The sequence below is a fragment of the Macaca mulatta genome, chromosome 19 (genome assembly GCF_049350105.2).
Source record: "Macaca mulatta isolate MMU2019108-1 chromosome 19, T2T-MMU8v2.0, whole genome shotgun sequence".
Lineage (NCBI taxonomy): Eukaryota > Metazoa > Chordata > Mammalia > Primates > Cercopithecidae > Macaca > Macaca mulatta.
The window spans coordinates 58,784,635-58,810,694 of NC_133424.1; the positions used below are offsets into that span (position 1 = coordinate 58,784,635).

Genomic DNA, 26,060 nt, shown 5'->3' on the forward strand with positions numbered 1-26,060 from the left:
TTATGACCTTTCCATGTGGCTGCTTGGGCTTCCTCAAATCATGGCAGCTAGGTCCCAGGGGATACAGGACCTAGCTAGATATGGTGCTTCATAGCTAGATACGGTGCTATGAAGAGTGTGGCAGATGACATTTCCTGGAAATTGTCACAGTAATATTTTGAGTCTCACATGCTCTCCCTTGTGGTAGCTTGCCCCTCCCATCAAAAGGCAGAGTATTTTCCTCTTCTTGAAGGTGGGCAGAACTTTGTGATTGCCTTGACAGAGGGGAAAAAAAGGGTGGGCCGGGGGGGCAGAAGTGACACTGCATGCCTGCGTGACTTCCAAGGCTAAGTCATAAAAGCAGACACAGCTTCTGCTTGTCCTTTCCCTTCCCTTCCCTTCTCTCTCTTGTCCTCCCTCTCCCTACCCACTCCCCACCACTGACCTCTGGGACCTAGCTGCCATGATGTGAGGAAGCCCAAGCAGCCACATGGAAAGGTCACAAGTAGATGTTCCAGTCACAGGGCCCAGATGAGGTCCCAGCTGATAGGCAGCATCAACTTCCAGACAGGTGAGTGAGAAAGCTTCAGATCATTCCAGTCCACAGTCTTTTAAGCCACCCCAAGGGGTTTCATGTGCAGCAAAGATGAGCCATTCCTGCTGAGCCCTGCCCAGACTGCAGATCCATGAGCAAAGCAAATCTTTTCATTGGAGTGGTTCGTAAACTAGGGAACTTCCAGCTCTTTCCTAGTTGAAGACTTTTCCCTTCATTAAAACCTAACTCAGGCCTGGCACAGTGGCTCATGCCTGTAATCCCAGCACTTTGGGAGGCCAAGGCAGTTGGATCACTTGAGGTCAGGAGTTAGAGACCAGCCTGGCCAACATGGTAAAACCCCGTCTCTATGATAAATACAAAAAAATTAGCCAGGTGTGATGACGCACACCTGCATTCCCAGCTACTCTAGAGACTGAGACAGGAGGATCGCTTGAACCAGGGAGGTGGAAGTTTCAGTGGGCCAAGACTGCACCACAGCACTCCAGCCTGGGCAACAGAGTGAGACTCTGTCAGAAAAAAACAAACAAACAAAAAACACCTAACTCAGATGTTGCTTTCTTGCTTAAAAGCCTCCCATGTTCCCATCTCCTTCAGAGTAAAAGCCAAAGTCTACACTTAATCTAAAAGATCCTTCCTACATGATCTGCCCATACCATGGTTTCCTGTCAATATTGACTCTCTGACCTCTTATCCCACTATACCCATCCACCCCTCTGCTCCAGCCACACTGGCCTCCTTGTTGATTCTTAAACTTACCAAGCAAGTCCCACCTCAGTGCCTTTGCACTTGCTGTTCTCCGAGCTCAGAAGGCTCTTCCTCCAGAACTCTATATAGCTCCCACCTCATGTTCAGGTCTTTGCTCAAATGTCACCCTCTCAATAAGTCCTTCCATGACCTCACTATTTAAAATTACAACTCCCCTTCCCTCCCCAAAAAATAAATCACTTCCCATCCTTATTCCCTGGTTTCCATTTCTGCAGAGCACTTAGCATAATCTAATGAATTGCATATTTCACTTATGTTTCTTGTGTATACTCTGTCTGCCCAACTAGAGTGTAAGTTCCATGAGGGCAGGTGAGGGAACTCTGTCTTGGTCACTGCTGTATCCCCAGTGTCTACAACAGTGTCAGGCATATGTTCACCACTCTGTGAATACTTGTTGGTATAAATGGAAGGAATGAATGGATTAATGGGTGCATATATTGTTGGAAGAATAGATCCAAGGGAAAGGAAAGAGGAGGGTGACAGGAAAAGAGCCCAACTCACCTTAAAAACATGAAGGCTTCCATTTGCCAAAGGCAGAAGACACTTAAAAAAAAAATCTTATCTCCACAACCAAATAATCAACCAACTAATCGATCACTCTTCAAACCGTGTCCCTCTTGCCTCCTAAACATTTCTTGTTTCTTCCAACATTTCATTATGAGCAATTTCAAGCATGCAGAAAAGTTGAAGAATTTTACAATGAACTCCCTTATCCCAATCACCTAGACCCCACTCTTAACATTTTACTGTATTTGCTCAATCATATTTCTATACATTTATCCATCCCTCCATCCATCCATCCCTCCATCCTTCCATCCACCCATTACTCCATCCATCCATTCATTACTCCATCCATTCATCCCTCCATCCATCCATTACACCATCCATCCATTACACCATCCATTCACCCACCCACCCACCCATCCACCCATCCTTCCATCCATTACACCATCCATCCATCCATCCATCCATCCATCTATTACTCCAGCTTAGTTTTTTTGTTTGCTTGTTTGTTTTTTAGACGGAGTCTCACTCTGTCACCGGGCTGGAGTGCAGTGGCGCGATCTAGGCTCACTGCAACCTCTGCCTCCCGGGATCAAGCAATTCTCCTGCCTCAGCCTCCCAAGTATCTGGGATTACAGGCGCAGGCCACCGCGCCTGGCTAATTTTTGTATTTTTAGTAGAGACGGGGTTTCACCATGTTGGCCAGGATGGTCTTGATCTCCTGACCTCATGATCTGCCCGCCTTGGACTCCCAAAGTGCTGGGATTACAGGCGTGAGCCACCGTGCCTGGCCCACTCCAGCTTAGTTTTGATGCAGTTCAATGAAAGTTGCAGACACCAGTACCCTGTCTCATAAGTCCTTCAGAGTGTCTATCAGTATTTGTTTACCATTCTTTATTTTCTATTTTGAAGTACAGTTTATATACAAGATGAGCATATCTGAAGTGTGCCATTCACTAAGTTTTGACAAATTTATATACCGGTGTAACCCAAATTTCTGTCAAGATAAAGAAGGACTCCCCTGATGTTTTTCCCACTTGTACATTAGCCTTACTTGTTCTGGAACTTCATTTAAATGAAATTGCATAATACATTCTTTTCTGTGTCTAGCTTCTTTCACTCATCATAAGGTTTTCCAGAGTCATCCATGATGTATGTGTATCAATAGTTCATTATTTTTTTTTCTTGCTGATAGTATTCACTGCATGGGCATACCACAATTTGCTTATCCATTCTACTAATGATGAACCTCAATATCTCTTCAGTCTATCCCCTTTCCTTCATCTCCATGGCCCCTTCCCTGGCCCAGGCATCTCTTATTTACACCCAGGTCACCACCCCAGCCCAGCCTCCTTCTTGTTCTCTGATCTCTAATATCACTCCCTCTCATTCACCTTCCAGAGGAATTTGTTTTGTTTTGTTTTGTTTTTTAATACAGGGTTTCTGTCACCCAGGCTGGAGCATATGGCAGGATCATAGCTCACTGCAGCCTCAACTTCCTGGGTTCAATCAATCCTCCTTCCTCAGCCTCCTGAGTAGCTAAGACTACAGGTGCATGCCACCATGCCCAGTTAACTTTTAAATTTTTTTCAGAGATGGGCTCTCACTATGTTGCTCAGGCTTGTCTCAAACTCCTGGCCTCAAGCAATCCTCCTGCCTTGGCCTCCCAAACCTGGAATTACAGGTGTGAACTACCACATCCAGCTCCCAGAGGAATCCTTAGTGTTGTGTTCTGTCCTGCTCAAAACTCTGCCATGGCTCCCCAGTGCTCCCTGGGGAATGCCCGAGATTCTCTAACGGCTTTCAGACTTGGTGTGATCTCATTCCCATGCACCCCTCCACCAACACTTCCCATCTCCTCTCTTTATACTCCAGGCTGCAACCACAGTCTACCTGTCAGTTCCCTCAATGTACCAAGCTCTCTTTTGCCTCCACACTGTTATATTCTCTTCCCTTTGCCTACAGTACTTTCCCCCCAGCCCTTTCATTCATGTATTTATTTATTTTAGAGATGAGGTCTCACTCTGTTGCCCAGACTAGAGTGCAGTGGTACAATCATAGCTCACTGCAGCCTCCAGCTCCTGGGCTTGAGCAATCCTCCCGTCTCAGCCTCCCAAGTAACTGGGACTATAGGCGCACATCACCATGCCTGGCAAAGTTAAAAAAAAAAATTAAGAGATGGAGGCTAGGTGCAGTGGCTCATGCCTCTAATCCCAGAGGCATGAGATGGGAGGCTTTGGGAGGCTGAGACGGGCAAATCACCTGAGGTCTGGATTTTGAGACCAGTCTGGCCAACATAGTGAAACCCTGTCTCTATTAAAAAGACAAAAATTAGCCGGGTGTGGTGGCAGGTGCCTGTAATCCCAGCTACTCAGGAGGCTGAGGCAAGAGAATTGCTTGAACCTGGGAGGCAGAGGTTGCAGTGAGCCAAGATCACGCCAGTGAACACCAGCCTAGGCGACAAGATTGACACTCAGTCTCAAAAAATAAATAAACACATACATAAATAAAATAAAAATTAAGAGATGGGATCTTGCTATGTTGCCCAGGCTGGTCTCAAACTCTTAGCCTCAAACAATCCTCCCCGCTTAGCCTCCTGAGTCTTTGGGATTACAGGTGAGAGCCACTGCACTCGGCTGTACCCAACCCTCTCTCTTCTTGCCTCACTGTTATTCCTCCTCAAGTCTGCATCCAAACGTCCCTTCCACAATAAACCTTTCTGACAACCCTGACAGGAGGGTGAGGCGCTGCAACCAAGCTCCCACAGTTCCTGGCAGCTCAGACCACTCTACATTTTAATATTAAAAGGTCTTAAATTCCCCCTTAACTTCGGTTCCAGGTACAAAACTTGTCTCTTCAGACAAACAAGAACACATCCTTTAGCAAAAATTGAAAACCATTTCAACAGACACATTTCCCTTATTGCCTTAGCTGCTGGGAACCTCCGAGTGAAGTTTAACGCTATCCTACATCATAGAGAGACACCTGTTGCATCTCTATATATAAAGTGTTAGTTCTATTTTAATGTTTGTTGAACTAGTGCCAGCTTTTCTTGGGCACTGTAAATCCCTCCGATTGGCTCTCTGCTACGACTCCCTCATGCCAAAAGCAATGAGTTCTTCTCTTCCACTCAACCTATCATCCAACGACTGCCCCCTCCAAACTCTTCCAACACACTCACTGGAACTCTTGATGCCTTGTTAACAATCACGCCCCTTCCTCGGTTTGTCCCTTGAACACTTCTTCTACTCCGTGTCTTTACCTAGACCCTGACAAGCTCTAAGAGCATTGGTTCCTCTGCAGCCCCTTCTACTATTTATTTACTAAGAGACAGAGTCTCACTCTGTCACTCAGGCCGGAGTGCAATGGCACAATCTCGGCTCACTGCAACCTCTGCCTCCTGGCTTCAAGCGATTCTCCTGCCTCAGCCTCCCGAGTAACTGGGATTACAAGGGTGTGCCACCATGCCCGGCTCATTTTTGTATTTTTAGTAGAGACGGAGTTTCACCATGTTGGCTAGGCTGGTCTCCAACTCCTGACCTCAGGTGATCTGCCCACCTCAGCCTCCCAAAGTGCTGGGATTACAGGCATGAGCCACCATGGTCGGCCCCCCTTTATAATTCAGACTGCTCCTTTTCTAACATCCCACATGCCTCCATACTGAGGGTTGAGAGTTAGTTTCTCTATATATCAAGATTCTCTTGGGAGCAAGCATCTAAAATCCATTCAAACTAATCTAAGCACAAAGCAAAAAAGGCAATAGTGAATGAAGCAATATTTAACAAGAGCAACAGAAAAAAAAAAAAAGCCCATCGTGGGTTTCATTTGAAAATCCAAGAATTAAAGTGGAGTTCAGGTATGGCTGGATCCAGGCACTCAAGTACTGGGGTCAAAACTGCCTTTCACAGTCGCTCATTTCTGCACAATCTCTTTTGCACTGAACCTCATCTCATAAAGCCTCTCTTCTCTTTGTGGCAGTGTGAGCCCCATCTGCTCCATCTGCTCCGTCTGCTCGGCAATTCCAGCAGAAATAGAAAAACCTGTTTCCTGATGGGTGCAGCAAATGTCTCAGGGTTGATTCTCATTGGGCTAAATTAGGTAACGTGCCTTCCCTGAACCAATCACTGTGGCCAGGGAAGCAGACTCAACTGATTAGCCAGGTCTGGATCCTGTGTCCATCCCTGGAGCTGGTGAGGGTGGAGCAGTGGCTAAACCCTATTCAAATTAAATAGATGAAGAGGAGAGAGAAGTGGTTTCCCAAAAGAAAACAGAGTGGGGTACTGGGGTGAGCCGGGGAGCTGTGTGGATTCCTGGAGGAAGAGTGTTCTAAGCTGTGGGAACAACAGCAAGTGCAAAGGCCCTCAGGTGAGCAACTTGCCTGGCAAGTTCAAGGTTCAACAAGGCCACTTCTGCTATAGTATCCTCTTCCCTGCCAACCAAATGCAGAATAGTGGTCCAACACACACACACACACACACACACACACAAACACACACACACACACACAGTTCCTTATCCAACTGTAATTATTTCATTATTGCTAGGTAACTTTGTACCTCTCCCTTCATAGTTGACTAGTTAAACAACAACAACAACAACAAAAAACTATTTCTCAGCTCTTTTTAAAGTAGGTGTGATTGAATTAAAACATATTTACTTGACATAAGCTTAATTATTCATCAGTGGGGACCTGAAAAGGGAGTCAGAAAGGCCAAGAGGTTAGGGTGGAGTAGAGGGGGTGGGGGAAGGCAAGCTGGGGTGCAGAGGGTGCAGACTGGAGGAACGGGGGCGAGGTGGGGTATGGGACAGGGGCGGCAGGGAGGAGCTGGGGAGTGACAGGGAAGGGTAGGTGCCAGAGGGCCAGGGATTGTGTAACTGGGGTGGGGTTGGGAGTTGGAGGGTGGGGAGGGGAAGTAGGGTACTCTGTGAATACCTTAGAAGGGATAGAGGAGGCTAGGGGGTTGAAAGGGGTGGAATTGGGAGGTCGGAAGGGCCCAACTGGGGTTAGGAAATGGAAAGGTGAGAGGAGGTGGGGGTTAGAGGCTGGGGACTGGGGTGCAGAGAGCAGAGTGAACTGGGTGAGTTCAGAAGAGTACTGGCGTTGGCACTTTAGAGGCTGGGCCAGAGAAGGCGCGGCCAGGCGACGGTGCGGGCTCCACTGTCTAGGAAGTCCGCGGCGAGAGGCGTGGTTGGGGGGTGTGTATTACACGGTATCACCCCCTTTGCCTTTCCAAGTCTTTTCCCCTGGTTCCGCCTCCTTTTCAGGAGTGACATACCCTTCGCCCAATCAGAGCTGCGGGCCTGGCGCGGCACAGCCAACCGCACGGCGTGGGGAGGAGCTGGGGAGGGGGCTCGCAAGGCCAGGGGAGGGGGCTAGGGGCCTCCGAGGGCTCCGGAGCGGCGACCTGCGAGCCATGGCGCTGGGGCTGCAGCGCGCAAGGTACTGAAGTTCGGGGGCAGGAGTTCTGGGAATTGGGGGGCTCTCCTCCTGGAGACCCCTGAGCTGGATTGTGGAGGAGGCGGTTCGCGGGTGCGAAACAAGAACGCCCCGGGACGCGCAGATGGAGGCACATCCCCGCCGCACTCTCCACCCTTAGAGACTGCAGGGGTGGGGGATTCCCTATGTCTCTGGCTGCCCCGCCCCTCTGGCCAAGAGCGGCTTCGGGGTCCCCGATTTTTCGTTACCCAAGGCTCGCTTACCCTTCTGGTTGGGGGTGGAACTTGGGATTCCTGATAAATTAGGGGTGATTGCATTTGAGCAGTCCCCAGGCGGGAGGTATTCTCCCGCCACATATTGATCCCTCTGGCCTCTGAACTCCCCAAATTGAGGGTGTTCTTTTCCACCAGGTCCCTGGGATCCTAGGTGATATGGGATACCCCTAAATTGAGCCTTCCCACATATAGGGAGTCCCTTGGAATGGCATTCTTCTCCTGAGTTCAAGAGAGGAGAGATCTCCTCTGATAGTACCCTTCCTGATACAGTCTCCTAAATGTTGGGTTTCCCTAGAAATGGGCAGAGGGGAACCCCTTTCAGAAGCCATCTGGGACCCTTCCTAAGAGACGTTTTGTATCCTTTCAAAAGCCAGAGTCACTCCCTTAAATAACAGGGAAACAAGCTGGACTCACGTCCCAAAGTCCAGCCCCTCATCTCACCCCTCCACCCCCATCCTGAGAGACAGGGGAGCCTCATTCAAGCTTTATTTTGGGGAGATTCCATGGCGGGGTGCTGTGAGCCTGCAGGCTGTGATGGGGTCGCCCCCTGCCGCAGTGCTCAGCTGGGGTCTTCCCGGGCAGAGGGTGGGTTTCTGGGTTCACCTCCCAGCAGGTGCAGCTCTGCTGGAACACAAGGAACCTGTGCCCTGGGGCCGCTGCCATGGGGTCTTATCTGGCCATGTTCTCATGGGACTCTGGAAAATGTTCTAGGTCCTCAGCTTTCCCTGTCCAATGTGAGGCACCCAGTAAGCCTCACCTCCTTCTCTCCTCCCTGGTTTCTCAGGCCTGATTGGATCCGTGCACACCCCATGTTTCTAACCCCCCCATCCTCTCCCCCCTCCCCCACTCTATTCCAGGCCCTGGCTCTGGGCCTACCAGGGAACTCCATCCCACCCTTTTTGGGCCAGCTGTCGTCCCGCCCTTCTCAGCGCCCCCTCCTGGCTGGGTGGGGGCCCCTCTTGGCTGAGCTGGGGTGCTCCCCCCTCCCCACCCAAGGCCGGCCCTTTCCTGTGGAGTCATCTCACCGCCGCGCGCCACCCACTCGTAACTCGCACCCGGGTCCTGGCTGCGCTGCGTCCCCTCCTGCATCCCCTGGATGGCCCTTCAGCCAAAGGGGGCCTGGGCGATGGTGAGTGGGCCCCCCAAACCCCTTTTCCCCCTTCCCTTCCTCTAGCTGGGGCTGGCTGCCATCCCACTGTGGGCAAGGATGCTCTTGGGAAGTCCCTGGTGGGTACGGCTTGCAGCCCAGAGTGTCTAGTGAGGTACAAGGTTCCTGGAGAAGATAGGATTTTGGGGACCGGCACCCCACCAGATTACCATGTCCTTGGGAACAAGCAGAGTCAGGGGACAGAGAGACTCCCACAGACCCTCATGCCAAGTCCCTTTGCAAACCCAAACCCTGCGTCTGGTCTGTCAGGACAGCTCTGGGCAGTGCCAAGAGGCATCCTTGCCCAGCTACAACCTAGGCCCCCACCCACCAAATCCTCTGTGCTTTTCGTAAGACCCCCCAGTACCCAGCTGAGTGTCAGAAGAGAAAAGCCCAGAAGTAGCCCTGAATGTGGAGCAGGGACTCCCTGCTTTTATTACGCCTTCCTCACGGGTGGCAAGTTCTTCAGGGCAGGGAAGAGGTGAACTTCTCTCCTTCCTGGTTGGAGGGGGGCACTGGGCCCCAACCCCCATTCTCAGGCCTCACCCTGAGCCTTCCAGGCCCTGGCCCCACCCCCTGTTCTTGGCTGGAACACGGACGAAGGGTGGCAGGGTTCCAGCTGCACGTCCCAAGCTGGGCAGAGTGCCAGGGGGCTGGACCAGGGCTGGGCATGGGGCCAGCTGGGGCGATCTGGAGGCAGCAGGGGTGTGACGGGGGAAGGGACTGAGGCTGCTAGGCAAAAGAGGGGCAGGGCAGGGGCCCCTTGGGCGGTGGGCACACCTACCAAGAGCACAGGCCCCAAAGTCAGGGTTCAAATCCCTTCTCACCCACTTCCTGGTGGCGTGGACTTGTATCAGTGACTGCTGCTCTGAGCCTCAGTTTCAGGTCCTGGAAATACGGGGAGGCCGGGTGCAGTGGCTCAGGCCTGTTATTCCAGCGCTTTGGGAGGCTGAGGTGGGCAGATTGCTTGAGTTCGAGGCGGGCCTGGGCAATATGGCAAAATCTCATCTATACTAGAAATACGCAGATCAGCCAGGCATGGTGGTGAGTGTCTGTAGTCCCAGCTACTCAGGAGGCTGAGGTGGGAGAATGGCTTGAGCCTGAGAAGCAGAGGTTGTAGTGAGCCAAGATCAGGCCACTGCACTCCAGCCTGGACAACAGAGCCCGACCTTGTCTCAAAAAAAAAAAAAAAAAAAAAAAATCAAAGAAAACTGGGGATCACACTCCCTTTCCACCATCCCAGATCAAGATGAGGAGCCAGTAGTGAGGCAGCAGATGGTCAGGGGCAGAACACCCAATAGGTGTGCCACAAAGTGAGTTCAAGTCAGAGTAGACAGACCTGGTTTGAATCCTGGCTCTGCTACTAAAAGCCGTGTGGCTTCAGGCAAGTTTCATCACCTCTTTGGGCTTCCTTCCTCATCCGGAAAATGGGGAAAGTCATTGCAGGAACATGGTCAGATTCACTGAGAAGTGGTTGAACATAGTTCAGTGTCGATGGAGGGCGCTGGGTTACTTGGGCTGGGGATACCATTGCTCCGACTCTCGGTTTCTGCCTGTTTGAAGGAGAAATCACTTCTCCTGCTCAGTAGGGTTGTAGTAAGGACTTAACGGGGTCTCTAGCTCCGTGAGTGTTCAACACACCAATGCTATCATTATTACAGTATCACTGTTATTCAGTCCTCCTTTTAAGATGCTTGCGTAAAAACCATGTAGGTAATTGCATGCACATACCACACTATGGGGAGGGTAACCCACAGGTTACTCTAAAGCCCAAGAAGCTCCTAAACCCATGCTTTCCACCTCTGACATACACAGAGGGAGAATAATAAGTCTAACCTTGGCTGGGCGCGGTGGCTCACGCCTGTAATCCTAACATTTTGGGAGTCCTAGGCAGGCAGATCACCTGAGGTCAGGAGTTCGAAACCAGCCTGGCCAACATAGTGAAACCCTGTCTCTACTAAAAATACAAAAATTACCCAGGCGTGGTGGCAGGCGCCTGTAATCCCAGCTACTCGGGAAGCTGAGACAGGAGAATCGCTTGAACTTGGGAGGCGGAGGTGACAGTGAGCCGAGATCGAGCCCCTGCACTCCAGCCTGGGCGACAGAGCACGATTACGTTCACACAGCTTATAAGTCGTCACACACCTTATAAATAGTGGAGCTTGTAAGTAGTGGAGCTTGTAAGTAGTGGAGCTTATAAGTAGTGGAGTTTATAAGTAGTAGAGTCAGGATTGGAACCCTGAGCCAGAGGAACTAGCCTCCAGTCTGTGAGATGGGAAAGACCCACACTTCCCAGTAGAACATCCAGAGGGCAGGCTGGGAGTTAGAAGGAGGGTCCCTCCGCAGCCACCAGCTGGCTCCTTCTATGGAAGAAGCAGCCCAGCCACAGAGGATTACAGAGCCCAGCTGCCTAGGAGGTGAGGCGCTGGCCCCACCTCCCTGCCGGTTCCCACTCCCTGTTCCCTCTGTCGGGCCCCCAGCACCGTGAGGCCCTCTCGCCCCCACCCTCTGGGCAGGAAGACAAACAGGGCTGGAACAGAACAGGACGGCATGTCCTCTCAGGCAGGCAGGACTGAGGCCCCTGCCCCCACCAGCCAGGAGGGAGGGGGCGGGGACAGGGGCAGTATCTCCCCTGCTCCAACCCTCCATCCAGCCTGCCCTCTTCTGTGCCTCCCACCCTGCTGTACTGAGGATTTTATTTTCCTTCTGCCTCCAGACAGGAAAATATCCCCTCGCCCTGGGTGGTGGGGCTACAGGTCTCTTGCCCGAGGCTGGGGTTGATGCCACCCCAGAAGCCGCCTCTGCTCTTGAATTTAGGAAGGGACAGTGACCCCTCCTAGAGGTTCTGCTTCCCTCAGATGGGTCCCAAGGAGGGGATGAGAAAAAGCCTGAAACTCACTGCCCAGATTCAAATCCCAGCTCTGCCAGTTGTTGGCTTTGGGGCTTCTTGGGCAAGGACTTCACCTTTCAGTCTCAGTCTCCCCATTGTAAAGTGGAAGTTTAAAATGTCCCCCTCCGCGGGCACGGTGGCTCACACCTGGAATCCCAGCACTTTGGGAGGCTGAGGTGGGCAGATCACTTGAGGTCAGGAGTTCGAGACCAGCCTGGCCAACATGGTGAAACCCCGTCTCTACTAAAAATACAAAAATTAGCCGGGCGTGGTGGCAAAGGCCTGTAATCCCAGCTACTCGGGAGGCTGAGGGAGGATAATTGAACCCGGGAGGCAGAGGTTGCAGTGAGCCGAGATCGTGCCATTATACTCCAGCCTGGACGACAGAGGGAAACTCCATCTCAAAAAAAAAAAAAAATTAAAAATTAAAAAAATAAATAAAAAATAGAATGCCTCCCTCCTAGGGGTCCCCTGAGGATTGGATGAATACATATAAAATACATAGTACAGTAGCAAGCACACAAATGCTTAGCAAATGACAGCTGCCTCTTACTAATGGTAATATTTATCAATATTATAAATGTGGATGAGACTATATATATAATATACTACACTAGACTATATATACAATATACTAGATGTAATACATCATGTAATAATTTTTTATTTTTTCTATTTTTGCTAATTTGTTTTTTGTCTGTTTTGTTTTTTTCGGTTTCTGTTTTTGTTTGTGTTTTTGTTTTTTGTTTTTTTTTTTTTGAGACGGAGTCTTGCTCTGTCATCCAGGCTGGAGTGCAGTGGCAAGATCTTGGCTCACTGCAACCTCCGCCTCCCAGGTTCAAGCGATTCTCCCGCCTCAGCCTTTCCAGTAGCTGGGACTACAAGGCACCCGCCACCATGCCCGGCTAATTTTTCGTATTTTTAGTAGAGACAGGGTTTCACTGGTTAGCCAGAATGGTCTCGATCTCCTGACCTCGTGATCCACCGGCCTCGGCCTCCCAAAGTGCTGGGATTACAGGCGTGAGCCACCGCGCCCGGCCTGTTTTTTGTCTTTTTTTTAGAGACAGCTGTCGCCCAGGATGGAGTGCAGGGGCACAAGCATAGCTCACTGTAACCTTGAACCTGGGTTCAAGTGATCCTCTGTCTCACCCTCCAAATTATAGCCGCTTCCGGCTGTAATTTTATATGAAAGTAAAGAAGCCGGGCGTGGTGGCTCACACCTGTAATCCCAGAATTTGGAGAGGCCAAGGTGGGAGGATCACTTGAGTTCAGGAGTTCAAGACCAGCCTGGACAATAAAATGACACACTGTCACTACAAAAAATACAAAAATTAGCTGGGTGTGCTGGTGCACACCTGTGGTCCCAGCTACATAAAGAGGCTGAGGCTGGAGGATGGCCTGAGCCTAAGATGTTGAGGCTGCAGTGAGCCATATTCATGCCATTGTACTCCAGCCTGGGCAACAGAGTGAGAGCCTGTCTCAAAAAAAAGAAAGAGAAGAAAAGAAAAAAGAAAAGAAAGGAAAAGAAAAGAAAAAAAAAAAAAACTTTAGGTTCAGACAGACCTGGAGTTTGATTTTGAAGACAGTGGCAGAAACAGGGAGAAGAGCTAAAATCCTGGACATAAACCCAGGCCCATAGAGAGAGAAAATTTGAGAGTTTAGGTAGACTATTGTTTAAAGGCAGGCTTCCCTATTTGTGGGCAGGCACTGCACCTGTCTGATCCTCCGTGTCCTCATCTGTTCAATGGGGCGTTATCAACTTCCTTCTGGGTTGACTGAGCATTAGACGGGTTAACGTAAGTTTCACGCTTGGCACCAGGAGTGACAAAATAGTAAAAGCTGGATAGGTGGCAGATATTTCTCATAAAACGACACTTATTCTTCCAACCCCACATGCAAAATGTAGGTATTTGAAGTGGATTACAGGGCAGGGTGAGTGGTAAACAGAACAGGTTGCTTTGCTGTGTCACCCTGGCGGGTCCCTGCCCCTCTTAGGGCCCCTGTTCGTGGTTCGTCGTTACACTTTGAGATCTATGTTCCAAGATTCACAGGATGGCTCAGTTGAAGTGAAAGGGCAGAGGAGGAGATTCTGGGAAACTGTAGGGCAGGGGGCCTGGGAGGCTTTAGGCCTCTCCTTCGTGGGCCCTCCCTTCTCTGGCCCTGGGCCAGCTCAGCCAGCCCCCTCCCAGCAGGGGCCCTCCCTGTCCCCTAGGCGTCCCTAGCCCGGGAAATAAACTGCAGATAAGTCAGGGAGGGGACAGAGCGGCTCTAGGCGCGCCACAGAGAGGAGCGAGGCGCAGGAGGCAGCATGGACTGGCAAGACCACAGGTAAATTCAGGGCTAGGAGGGCTCCACAGTGTAGCCGTCCCAGGCCCAGAAAGCGCCGCGAACTCGACAGGGCCACACATCGAGGCCTGCGCAGCTGCGGTCCAGCCCTCCACGAGCCCCAGCCCCAGGTGGCAGCTCCCCAGGTGCTCGTCCCGTCCTCCTCTTGTCTTTCCCGAGTCACCACCAGTGAACGCTGCCCATGCTCTCAGGTCGACCACCGAGCTGCGCAAGGAGAAGTCCCGGGATGCGGCCCGCAGCCGGCGCAGCCAGGAGACCGAGGTGCTGTACCAGCTGGCCCACACGCTGCCCTTCGCACGCGGCGTCAGCGCCCACCTGGACAAGGCTTCCATCATGCGCCTCACCATCAGCTACCTGCGCATGCACCGCCTCTGCACCGCAGGTGAGCCCCGCCCGTGGGAATACCCGTCTTGGCCAGGCCCCGCCCACATCCCATGGAGGCCCCTCCTCCGGGAAGCCGCATTCTGACAAAGCCCCGCCCCCTGGTGGACGTCTTCTCGGCGGAGCCCCACCCCCCTGGAATCCCACTTCCCAGGGGATACCCCGCCCCCTTTGAGTTACTGGCGTGCTGGGAGTCCCACCCCCTTAGAAGTCGATCACTTGTGAGGCCCCGCCCTCTGGAACGCGCCCTTTGGAAGCCCCGCCTCCTTAGGACTCGCAGAGAATCCCCTAACCCTTAAATCCTTAGGATTTCATCCTCTCGGGGACTCTCCCAGATGGATAGGCCCTGGTCTCGTAATACATCCACTGGGAAGCCACGCCGCCCAACTTTTCATTGCTGAACCTGAGAGTCCCTTGTCCCTTCCCCACCCCTCTAGTTCTACATCACTTGTTCTTTTAGTAGGCATCTCCTTGAATTTCCACCCAGTTAGAATTGCACCGTGCAGCGGGCTTTGCCACGCACGCACACACACACATACACTCACACATAAACCCCATGGAATCCCAGGACCCTGAAAGCGGGGGAGGTAGTGTTATTCTCTGGGAGGCTCTGCCCATTTGACTTGCCCCATAGAATTTTACTTTTCTTGGAGGCTTTACCCCCTTAGAAGTCTGTCCTCTGGGAGCCCCTGCTTCTCTGGAGTTCTGTCCCTCTGGAACATCCTGCCCTCCATGAGTGTTGAACCCCTTCGAGGCTTCCCCATCAGCTCTGTATTACAATTCCCCCTAGGCCCTGGCCCCTTCATATTTTGACCCTGGGGAGTTCCATCCACTTAGAATTCTGTCCTCCTAGGAGGCCCACCCACATCCTTAGAATTCCGTTCCCTTGGGAGACTCCTACTTCCTTAGAATTCTGCCCCCCGGGAGGCCCTGCTTCTAATTCCAGCGCTTCTTAGTCCTGCTTTCTTCCTTGGGAATCCAGGTCACTAGGATGTACCCCCACTCCCTCGGGGGTGCATGTAAGTTTCTCTGAATGAGGCAAGGCAGAGGGAGGCTAGCCCAGGGCCAGTTCATAATTCAGTCCATAACTGACTAGAGATGCCCCCATCCCCCCTGCCCCGGGCACCAGGGGAGTGGAACCAGGTGGGAGCAGGGGGAGAACCACTGGATGCCTGCTACCTGAAGGCCCTGGAGGGCTTCGTCATGGTGCTCACCACCGAGGGAGACATGGCTTACCTGTCGGAGAATGTCAGCAAACACCTGGGCCTCAGTCAGGTGAGAGGAGCTCCTGGCTCTGTGCCTGGCCCTGTACTGGTGATGCTGGGGATACAGTGGTGACCAGGACAGCCATAGCCCTACCTTTATGGGACTCACAGTACAAAGGGGATATAGGTATGTCACTAGACAGGAAGACCCAGAATGGTCAGGTCTGGGATGGGACAGTCTAGGGGGCTGTGGGAGCACAGGGGTGGGGTGTACCTGACCCAGCCTGGGTGGGAATGGAGGGCTTCCTGGAGGAGAAGACGTCTGAGCTGAAATCTGAAGAACTTAGCTGGTCAAAGGGGTATGGAGAATGGATGGGATCAGTGAAGGGCAGGAATGTACATGGCAGAGGGAACAGAGGAGGCAAAGGCCAAGAGGTGAGAAAGAAACAGGATAATTTGGGGAAATAAAGAAGTTGGCCATGGGCAGTGGCTCACACCTGTAATTCTAGCACTTTGAATGGCCAAGATGGGAGGATAGCTTAAGTTCAGGAGTTCAGTGTTTCACCTGGGCAACATGGCAAAACCTTGTCTCCACCAAAAATACAAAAATTTCGCCAGATGTGCTGGCACACGCCTGTGGTCCCAGCTACTTGGGAGGCTGGGGTGGGAAGATCATGTGAGCCTGGGAGGTGGAAGTTGCAGTAAGCCAAGATTGCACCAGTACACTACAGCCTGGGTGACAGAGCAAGATCCAGTCTCAAAAACAAACAAACAAACAAACAAACAAACAAAAGTTTATCCTCCTAGGTGCAGAGTGCAATAGGAGAAGCTGAGAGACAAAAGGCTAGAGAGGTCATCAGGGTAGCCTGTGGCCAAATGTAAGGCCAACTTAGCTTTATCTCCAGGACCCTGGGGAGCTATAGAAGGAGTTTAAGCAGTGGAGAGGTTGTGCCAGAGAGGTAGAATCAGATTTACATTTTTGAAAGATCCTCTAGGTACAGCATGGAGGTAGATTTGGAGGGAGTGAGATCAGAGGTTGAGAGATCAGCAATGGGTAGATGCCAATCTCAGGTGGGAGAAGAGGAACAGTGGCAGGGGCCATGGGGATGGAAAGATAAGAACAAGAGACATTTAGAAAGTAAAATTTACTTTTTTAATTAACATGGAAGGCTTCATGCATTTGCGTATCATCCTTGCACAGAGGCCATGCTAATCTTCTCTGTGTTATTCCAATTTTTAGCATACGTGCTGCCTAAGCGAGCGTAGAAAGTAGAACTAACTTTAATTCATCCTTACAGCAAGGCCTACAAGACAGTTCCCATTCTTTTTTTTTTTAATCTCAAATAAATGGGCGCAATAGTTGGTATCTGTTCCTTTTCTCTGCCTGGTTACCCCACTCCTGGTACCAATTTCTCTGTCAGTGTGAGTGAGCTTTTTGGACCCAGAGAGATGAATGTCCTGAGGTCCCAAAGCTAGGAAGTGGCACAGCCAGGATTCGACTCCAGCTACAAGAGATGTTGTCAGAGGAGCGAGATCGCCCTCTTTCCCTATTCACCAGCACCAGCACCATTCACATGGTGAGCCAATAGGGTCCACCTTCATCTGTGTCCCCTCCCAGCACCAGGCTCATTTCCTAAACTGAAATGAAGAGTTGGGTTTTCGGCCTGCCAGCCAAGTGTGATTTGAATGGAGTCTCATCTCAGGGCCTTGTGCTTACTGTTCCCTCTTTCTGGAATACTCTTACTGCAGGGGGCCACAAGGCCTCCTCACTTGCTTTGTTCAGCAGTCTTTTTAAATGTCACCTCTTCAAAGAAACTGTCTAGACCACTGTCTCTAAAGCAGCCTCCCATCATTGCGTCACCTTGTCCTTCTTTTGTTTTCTTCGTGTTACTTGTTATATTGTTATTATCTGTTCTTTCATTCACTGTCTGTCTCACCCCACTGGCCAGTAAGCTCTTCAAGGCAGGGATTTGTGTGTGTGGTCACTGTGTCCATACCATTTAGAAGAGCCAGGTGCGGTAGCTCCCACGTATAATTCCAGTACTTTGGGAGGCCAAGGTGGGAGGATTGCTTGAGCTCGGGAGTTTGAGACCAGCCTGGGCAACATGGTGAGACCCCCGTCTCTACAAAAAAATTTTTTTAAAATTAGCCGAAAGCTGGATGTGGTGGCTCACACCTATAATCCCAGCACTTTGGGAGGCCAAGGCAGGCAGATCACTTGAGTCAGGAGTTTGAGACCAGCCTGGCCAATATGGTGAAACCCCACCACTACTAAAAATACAAAAAGTAGCCGGGTATGGTGGCACATGCCTATAATCCCAGCCACTCGGGAGGCTGAGGTGGGAGAATCGCTTGAACCAGGGAGGCGGAGGTTGCAATGAGCCAAGATTGTGCCATTGCACTCCAGCCTGGGCAACAGAGCGAGACTCCATTTCTATATATATATATATATATATATATATATATATATATATATATCTCCAGGTGTGATGGCGTGTGACTGTAGTCCCAGCTACTGAGGAGGCTGAGGTGGGAGGATCAGATTGCTTGAGCCCAGGAGGTTGAGGCTGCAGGAAGTTATGATCGCACCACTGCACCACTGCACTCCAGCCTGGGCAACAGAGCACGACCCATCTCAAAAAATAGATAGATAGATAGATAGATAGATAGATAGATAGATAGATAGATAATGGATGGATGGATGGATGGATGGATGGATGGATAGATAGATAGATAGATAGATAGATAGATAGATAGATAGATAGATGAGGGCCTGGCACTTGGTACGTGCTGAATAAATGCTTGCTGAGTGGATGGATGGATGGATGGACAAATGGATGGATACATGAATGGGGAGACTGGTGAAATCAATCAGGCTGGCGAACTGGAGCAGGGGAATGAGGATGGGATGGAGGAGATGGGTGAGAGGCCCTGGTAGACCCCAACCCCTCTCATCCCCGGCAGCTGGAGCTCATCGGACACAGCATCTTTGATTTCATCCACCCCTGTGACCAAGAGGAGCTTCAGGACGCCCTGACCCCCCAACAGAGTGAGTTCCCCAGAAGCGTCTGTCCTCACCACACAGAGGAGGAAGCTGAGGCTCCACCCCTCCCTCAGCATATCCCCTCCTCCTCTGGAACACCAGACAAAGACAAGTAGGAAGAGGAGAGATGGCCCTGCCCTGGGGGGTCTGACGGGACACAGCCCTGCCCTGGGGGGTCTGAGGGGACACATACTACCCCTGGGGGATCCTCTCTGGAAGGTTCAGACCTTCCAGAGGCCTGAGCAGCCAGGGTGCCGGAGGGCACTGGGCCTGTGTGCAACTGCCTGTGACCTCCCCCCTGCCCCCGGGCCTCCCCAGCCCTGTCCAGGAGGAAGGTGGAGGCCCCCACAGAGCGGTGCTTCTCCTTGCGCATGAAGAGTACGCTCACCAGCCGCGGGCGCACCCTCAACCTCAAGGCGGCCACCTGGAAGGTGCGCGGGGCCGGGCCAGAGGAGGGCGTGGATGCTGGGGCTGCCAGGGCTGCTGGGGCTGGGTGTGAGCCCCGAAAGATCTCGAAGGGTGCTGGAGTCCAGGCATCTCCTGGCCTGGGGACTGTGCGGGGCTCACTCAGGTCAGGTCTAGTGGGTCCTCAGTGCATCGAGGAGCATGGGTGTCTGTGGAGTTGGGACCTGGGGCTCCTGTAAACTCTCTTAGGAGGGGTTCCTATGGGCCTGGGGCTGGGGATCCTCAGCCCCTTTGAACCTGGAGTCTTCATGGGGTTGGAATCTCAGCTCCCTGATGGGCCCACAGGATGCATCTTTCAGCCTCATGGGTGGTCTCAGGCCCGGAGGCACCACTGCCTTGTCCCCGCTTCTCGGCCCCCAGGTGCTGCATTGCTCTGGACATATGAGGGCCTACAAGCCCCCTGCACAGACTTCTCCAGCTGGGAGCCCTGACTCAGAGCCGCCACTGCAGTGCCTGGTGCTCATCTGCGAAGCCATCCCCCACCCAGGCAGCCTGGAGCCCCCGCTGGGCCGGGGGGCCTTCCTCAGCCGCCACAGCCTGGACATGAAGTTCACCTACTGTGATGACAGGTGGGCAGGGGCCCACTTCCCTCTGCCCAGGTTCAAGTGTGCTGTCCTCCCCACCTCCACACCCCCACATTTCTCTCACTCCTCTGTCTCTCTCACTTCATCCATCTTTCTCTCTGTGTGTGCCTGCCTGTCTCTGAATTTTCTGTGTGTCTTTTATATCTTTTCTTTTTTCGTAAAAATGCTGTCTTGCCATTTGCCCAGACTGCTCTCAAACTCCTGGGCTCAAGCCATCCTCCCGCCTCGGCCTCCCAAAGTGTTGGGATTACAGGCATGAGCCACCGCACCCAGCCTCCTTTTATCTTTCGTTCTCTCTCTGTCTCTGAGTCTTTCTCTTAGGGTCTCTCTCTCTTTGTCCCTTTTCTTAAATGAGTCAATTTGTGTCAAGCAGTTAGTATGGTGCCAGCGCACAGGAAGCACTCGATAAATTGTCATTAAGCCAGGCCCAGTGGCTCACACCTGCAATACCAGCACTTAGGGAGGCCAATATGGGAGAATTGCTTGAGACCAGGAGTTCAAGACCACCTTGGACAATATACGGAGACCCCGTCTCTACAAAAAAATTAGCCAGGCGGGGCTGGGCACGGTGGCTCCTGCCTGTAATCCCAGCACTTTGGGAGGCCAAGGCGGGTGGATCACCTGAGGTCAGGAGTTCAAGACCAGCCTGGCCAACATGATGAAACCTCGTCTCTACTAAAAATACAAAAATTAGCTGGGCGTGGTGGTGCATGCCTGTAATCCCAGCTACTCGGGAGACTGAGACAGGAGAATCGCTTGAGCTGGGGAGGCAGAGGTTACAGTGAGCTGAGATTGCTCCTTTGCACTCCAGCCTGAGTGACAGAACAAGACTCCGTCTCAAAAAAAAAAAAAAAATTTGCTTGGCGGGTGACACATGCCTTTGGTCCCAGCCACACAGGAGGCTGAGGTGTGAAGAATGCTTGAGCCCAGGAGGTTGAGGCTGCAGTTAGCCATGATTGCACCATTGCACTCCAGCCTGGGCAACAGAATGAGACGCTGTCTCTAAAAAAATAATAATGATAAATAAAATAAACTGTTATTTGTTCGCCCTCTATCCTTCCTTTCATCTCTTTTTCTCTTCAACTCTCTTCCTCTGTCCTTCTCTTCCTTCTTCTGTCTTATCCCTCGCCCTGGTGTCGTGTGTAGGAACGGTGACTCTGGATTCAGCCTGGTTGGGTGTTGGTCTTGGCTGCATATCCTTAGCCAAATGACTTCAACTCTCTGTGCCGCAATTTCCTCACCTATCCTGTGGAATCATAATAGAACCTGCCTTGTACGGTCATTCTGAGCAGCTCAGTGAGTTTCCCAGTGCAAAGCACAAGTGTCTAATTTTTAAATCATTATTGTCATCCTTACTTTGTTGTTGTTCTTGCTCTGTCGCCCAGGCTGGAGTGCAGTGGCAGGATCTTGGCTCACTGCAACGTCCACCTCCCGGGTTCAAGTGATTCTCCTCCCTCAGCCTCCTGAGTATCTGGGATCCCAGGCGCCTACCACAATGCCTGGCTACTTTTTGTATTTTTAGTAGAGATGAGGTTTTACGATTTTGGCCAGGCTGGTCTTGAACTCCTGACCTCAGGTGATCCGCCCACCTCGGCCTCCCAAAGTGCTGGGATTACAGGCGTGAGCCCCTGCACCTGGCCTATCATCCTCATTACTCTTTATTTTCATTCTTCTCTTTCTTTTTGTGTTCTTTTCTTCCCCTCTCTTCCTCTGCTATGTCATGCATGTTGTCTCTTTTTCTCTCTTTTCTTAGCTCTTCTTCCCATCTCCATGTATTAGTTCCCTATTACTGCTATATTATATTACCACAAACTCAGTGGCTCCAAACAATACAAACTCACTGTCTCACCATTCTGGAGGTCAGAAATTTGAAATTAGGCCAGGTATGGTGGCTCACACCTGTAATCTCAGCACTTTGGGAGATCAAGGCGGGAGGATGACTTGAGGCCAGGAGTTCCAGATCAGCCTGGACAGCATAGTGAGACCCCATCTTAAAGAAAGAAAAATAAATTAGTAATGAGTCTTACAGGCAAAATTAAGGCTGTGTTCCTTCTGGAGGCTCCAGGAAAGAATCTGTTTCCATGCCTTTTCCAGCTCCTAGAGCAGGGCCCACCTGCATCCATCTCCCCATCTCAAGACTAAGGCAGGCCGGGCGAGGCGGCTGACACCTGTGATCTCATCTCTTGGGGAGGCTAAGGCAGGAAGATTGAGGCCGGGGGTTCAAGACCAGACTAGGCAACATAGTGAGACCCCATTTCTACCAAAAAAAAAAAAATGTAAAAAGTAGCCAGACAGGGTACACACCTGTAGTCCCAGCTACTCAGGAGGCTGAGTCAGGGGGATTGCTTGAGCCTGGGAGGTCAAGTCTGTGGTGAGCCATGATTGCACCACTGCACTCTAGCCTGGATGACAGAGCGAGAGCCTGCCTCAGAAAACAAGCAACAGCCGGGTACAGTGGCTCACGCCTGTAATCCCAGCACTTTGGGAGGCGGAGGCAGGTGGATCATGAGGTCAGGAGATCGAGACCATCCCGGCTAACATGGTGAAACCCCATCTCTACTAAAAAAATACAAAAAATATTAGCCCGGCGTGGTTGCGGGCGCCTGTAGTCCCCTACTAGCTACTAGGGTGGCTGAGGCAGGAGAAAGGTGTGAACCCAGGAGGCGGAGCCCGCAGTGAGCCGAGATCATGCCACTGCACTCCAGCCTGGGTGACAGGGCGAGACTCCGACCAAAAACAAAACTTCCAATGTCATCATATCTGCAAAGTCCCTTTTGCCATGTAAGATACCATATCTACAGATTCTGGGAATTAGGATGTAGACATCTTTGGGGGTCATTATTCAACCCACCGCACTCCTCTTACTCTGTTTCTTACTCCTTTTCTCTGGGTTACGATCCTGTCTCTTGACATCTTACTGGCTTTGTTCCCGTGTCCTCTGCTGCCACTTCCCTCTACCTACCCTCCCTCTCAGCCAGTAGCATCCTGACCAGACCCCACTCTGCCCCACCCCCAGGATCGCAGAAGTGGCCGGCTACAGTCCCGATGACCTGATCGGCTGTTCCGCCTACGAGTACATCCACGCGCTGGACTCCGATGCGGTCAGCAAGAGCATCCACACCTGTATGTATCCCATTTCCCCAGGCGTGGAGCCAGCTGCCGCATGGCCCCCAGCCAGCACCAGGACCCCCCAGCTCTCCACACCCCAGGATGCCCTCCCTCCCTACCTCAACACCAGCTCCCTGCTCCCCAAGCCCCAGAGAACTGTCTCCTTCCCTACCCCCTCATACCCAGCCCCCAGATCTTTCTCTCCTCAGTTGCCCCCTTGGTGGCTCTGACCCCTCCCGATCCCCCTCCTCAGTGCTGAGCAAGGGCCAGGCAGTAACAGGGCAGTATCGCTTCCTGGCCCGGAACGGTGGCTACCTGTGGACCCAGACCCAGGCCACAGTGGTGTCAGGGGGACGGGGCCCCCAGTCGGAGAGTATCGTCTGTGTCCATTTTTTAATCAGGTAAGCAGGAGGAGGGGTTGGAGTGGCTGTGTGTGGGCCTGATCGGCACGTGTGGACAGGTGTATGTGTGTGTGTGTGCATATGAGCACGCACGTGTATCACGCATAAGTGTATGTGAGGGAGTGTGGACATGTACACATATGAGGAATGTGTGTCACCATGTAAATGCCGGTGTGTGTGTCTGCATGGACACAGGTATGTGTATGGGTGTGTACTGTTAATTTTTATTATTTTATTTATTTATTTATTTATTGCATGAACTTCTGCTTAAGTGAACCGTTAATTCAAATTAAAAAGGGCTCTTTGTTTGGCCTGGCATGGTGGCTCATACCTGTAATCCTAGCACTTTGGGAGGCTGAGGTGGGCGGATTGCCTGAGCTCAGGAGTTCGAGACCAGCCTGGGCAACATGACGAAATGCTGTCTCTACCAGTAATACCAAAAATTAGCCGGGTGTGGTAACACATGCCTGTAATCCCAACTACTCAGGAGGCTGAGGCACGAGAATCGTTTGAACCCAGGAAGTGGAGGTTGCAGTGAGCCGAGATTAGATTGTGTCAGTGCACTCTGACCTCGGCAACAGAGTTAGACTCTGTCTCAAACAAACAAACAAACAGAAGGACTCTCTATTCAAGTTAAAATAAGAAATGTAACAGAATCATGGGGTCTTTTTTGCCTTTTAAAATTTGATGTGTGGCTCACTCCTGTAATCCCAGAACTTTGGGAGGCCAAGGGAGGAGGATTGCTAGAGCCTCAGGGTTCAAGACCAGCCTGGGCAAAGTGGTTAGGACCCATTCTCAAAAAAACCCAAAAAACCTGAAAACAAACCAAAAAAAAACCCCACACACACGAGAAGATATATATGTGGTTTGCATATGGTAAATTCCCTTTATGGTACACGGTTCTATGAATTTTTGACACATGCATGCAATTGTGTAACCACTATCACAATCCAGCTTTGACCAATTAGTGTGATTGTAATAGTGGTTACACAATTACCACAATTTTTTTTTTTGAGACAGAGTTTTACTCTTGTCACTCAGGCTGGAGAGCACTGGCACGATCTTGGCTTAGTTCAACCTCTGCCTCCCGGGTTCAAGCCATTCTCCTGCTTCAGCCTCCCAAGTAGCTGGAATTACAGGCATGCAACAACACGCCCAGCTAGTTTTTATATTTTTAATAGAGAAGGAGTTTCACCAGGTTGGTCAGGCTGGTCTCGAACTCCTGACCTCAGGTCATCCACCCGCCTCAGCCTCCCAAAGTGCTAGGATTACAGGCGTGAGCCACCACACCTGGCCCATGTTGTGGTTTATATCAGTAGTTCCTTTGTAAATAGTGAATAGCATTCCACGGTGTGACTGGAGCACAGTTTTTTTATCCTTTCACCAGTTGGAAGACATCGGGCTGTTTCCAAGTTTGGGTGATTACAAAAAACCAGCTACTGTAAACATTCTCATACAAGATTTTATGAGATCACATGTTTTCATTTCTCTTGGGTAAACAGCTAGGATTGGAATGAATGGGTTATACAGTAAGTGTGTATTTAATGTAAGAAACTGCCATGGCTGAGTGCAGTGACTCACACCTGTAATCCCAGCCCTTTGGGAAGCCAAGGAAGGAGGATTGCTAGAGCCCCAGAGGTGAAGACCAGCCTGGGCAAAGTAGTTAAGACCCAATCTCAAAAAAAAAAAAAAAAAAAAAAACCCTGAAAACAAACAAACAAACAAAAAAAAAACACAAAAAGATATATGGTTTTCATGCAGTAAATTCTCTTTATGGTACACAGTTCTGTGAATTTTGACACATGCATGCAATTGTGTAACCACTATCACAATCCAGCTGTTGACCAATTAGTGTGATTGTAATAGTGGTTACACAATTACCACGATTTTTTTTTTCTTTTTTTGAGACAGAGTTTTGCCCTTGTCACTCAGGCTGGAGTGCACTGGCATGATCTCAGCTCACTTCAACCTCAACCTCCTGGGTTCAAGCAATTCTCCTGCTTCAGCCTCCTGAGTAGCTGAGATTATAGGTGCCCGCCATCAAGCCCAGCTAATTTTTGTATTTTTAGTAGAGTCGGGGTTTCACCATGTTGGCTAGGCTGGTCTTGAACTCCCGACCTCAGGTGATCCACCCGCCTCAGCCTCCCAAAGTGCTGGGATTATAGGCATGAGCCACCACATCCGGCCATTACCATGATTTTTTACACAAAAATATTCTCTTGTAGTAAACCCCTCCCACACTCCCATGTCCCTGGCAACCACTGTCCTCAGAACCCAGAGTTTTGCTTTTTCCAGAGGGTCACATACGAGGAATCGTACAGTATGTAGCCGTTTGGGCCTGGCTCATACTTAGCATGATATATTTAAATTTCCTCCCTGTTGTGGTTTTTCTTTCTTGTTTTGTTTTGTTTTTTTTGAGACAGAGTCTCATTCTGTTGCCCAGGAGTGCACTGGTGCAATCTTGGCTCACTGTAGCCTCTGCCTCCTAGGTTCGAGTGATTCTCCTCCCTCAGCCTCCCAAGTAGCTGGGATTACAGGCATGCACCAACACGCCTAGCTAATTTTTATATTTTTAATAGAGAAGGAGTTTCACCAGGTTGGCCAGGCTGGTCTCCAACTCCTGACCTCAGGTGATCCACTCGCCTCAGCCTCCCAAGGTGCTGGGATTACAGACGTGAGCCACCGCGCCTGGCCCATGTTGTGGTTTATATCAGTAGTTCCTTTGTAAATAGTGAATAGCATTCCATGGTATGAATGGAGCACAGTTTTTTTATCCTTTCACCAGTTGGAAGATGTTGGGCTGTTTCCAAATTTGGGTGATTACAAAAAACCAGCTACTGTAAACATTCTCATACAAGATTTTATGAGATCACATGTTTTCATTTCTCTTGGGTAAACAGCTAGGATTGGAATGGATGGGTTATACAGTAAATGTGTATTTAATTTAAGAAACTGTCATGGCTGGCTGCGGTGG

At 50.9% G+C, this 26,060-nt stretch overlaps 1 protein-coding gene, 2 long non-coding RNA genes and 1 other non-coding gene across 15 annotated transcripts in view; 2 read left to right on the forward strand and 2 right to left on the reverse strand.

Annotated features, from left to right (window-relative positions):
• Positions 1-7,099: 7,099 nt before the first annotated feature.
• HIF3A (hypoxia inducible factor 3 subunit alpha) overlaps positions 7,100-26,060 on the forward strand; it is a 47,537-nt gene continuing 28,576 nt past the window's right edge. For 5 of the 12 annotated variants that reach the window (XM_001108464.5, XM_077980584.1, XM_077980589.1 and 2 more), the window contains exons 1-8: positions 7,100-7,244; positions 14,091-14,281; positions 15,410-15,555; positions 18,450-18,534; positions 18,847-18,959; positions 19,354-19,562; positions 22,594-22,700; positions 22,939-23,086. In XM_001108464.5, coding sequence (XP_001108464.4) covers positions 7,219-7,244; positions 14,091-14,281; positions 15,410-15,555; positions 18,450-18,534; positions 18,847-18,959; positions 19,354-19,562; positions 22,594-22,700; positions 22,939-23,086 — 1,025 coding nt within the window. In that variant the 5' untranslated portion in view covers positions 7,100-7,218. Of the gene's footprint in view, positions 7,245-7,811; positions 7,872-8,235; positions 8,646-13,579; positions 13,882-14,080; positions 14,282-15,409; positions 15,556-18,449; positions 18,535-18,846; positions 18,960-19,353; positions 19,563-22,593; positions 22,701-22,938; positions 23,087-26,060 lie in introns of those variants that run through there. The other 7 variants (XM_077980587.1, XM_028840261.2, XM_077980591.1 and 4 more) reach the window with 5 other exon arrangements.
• On the reverse strand, positions 7,161-13,098 carry LOC144337228 (uncharacterized). Its single transcript, XR_013410029.1, has 2 exons — positions 12,450-13,098; positions 7,161-9,671 (listed from the first exon to the last, which is right to left on the reverse strand). It is a non-coding gene; the product is annotated as an uncharacterized LOC144337228 (long non-coding RNA).
• Positions 10,160-13,078, forward strand: LOC144337221 (uncharacterized). Its single transcript, XR_013410021.1, has 2 exons — positions 10,160-10,930; positions 12,572-13,078. It is a non-coding gene; the product is annotated as an uncharacterized LOC144337221 (long non-coding RNA).
• On the reverse strand, positions 16,642-16,745 carry LOC114674236 (U6 spliceosomal RNA). The gene has a single exon (XR_003725253.1). It is a non-coding gene; the product is annotated as a U6 spliceosomal RNA (small nuclear RNA).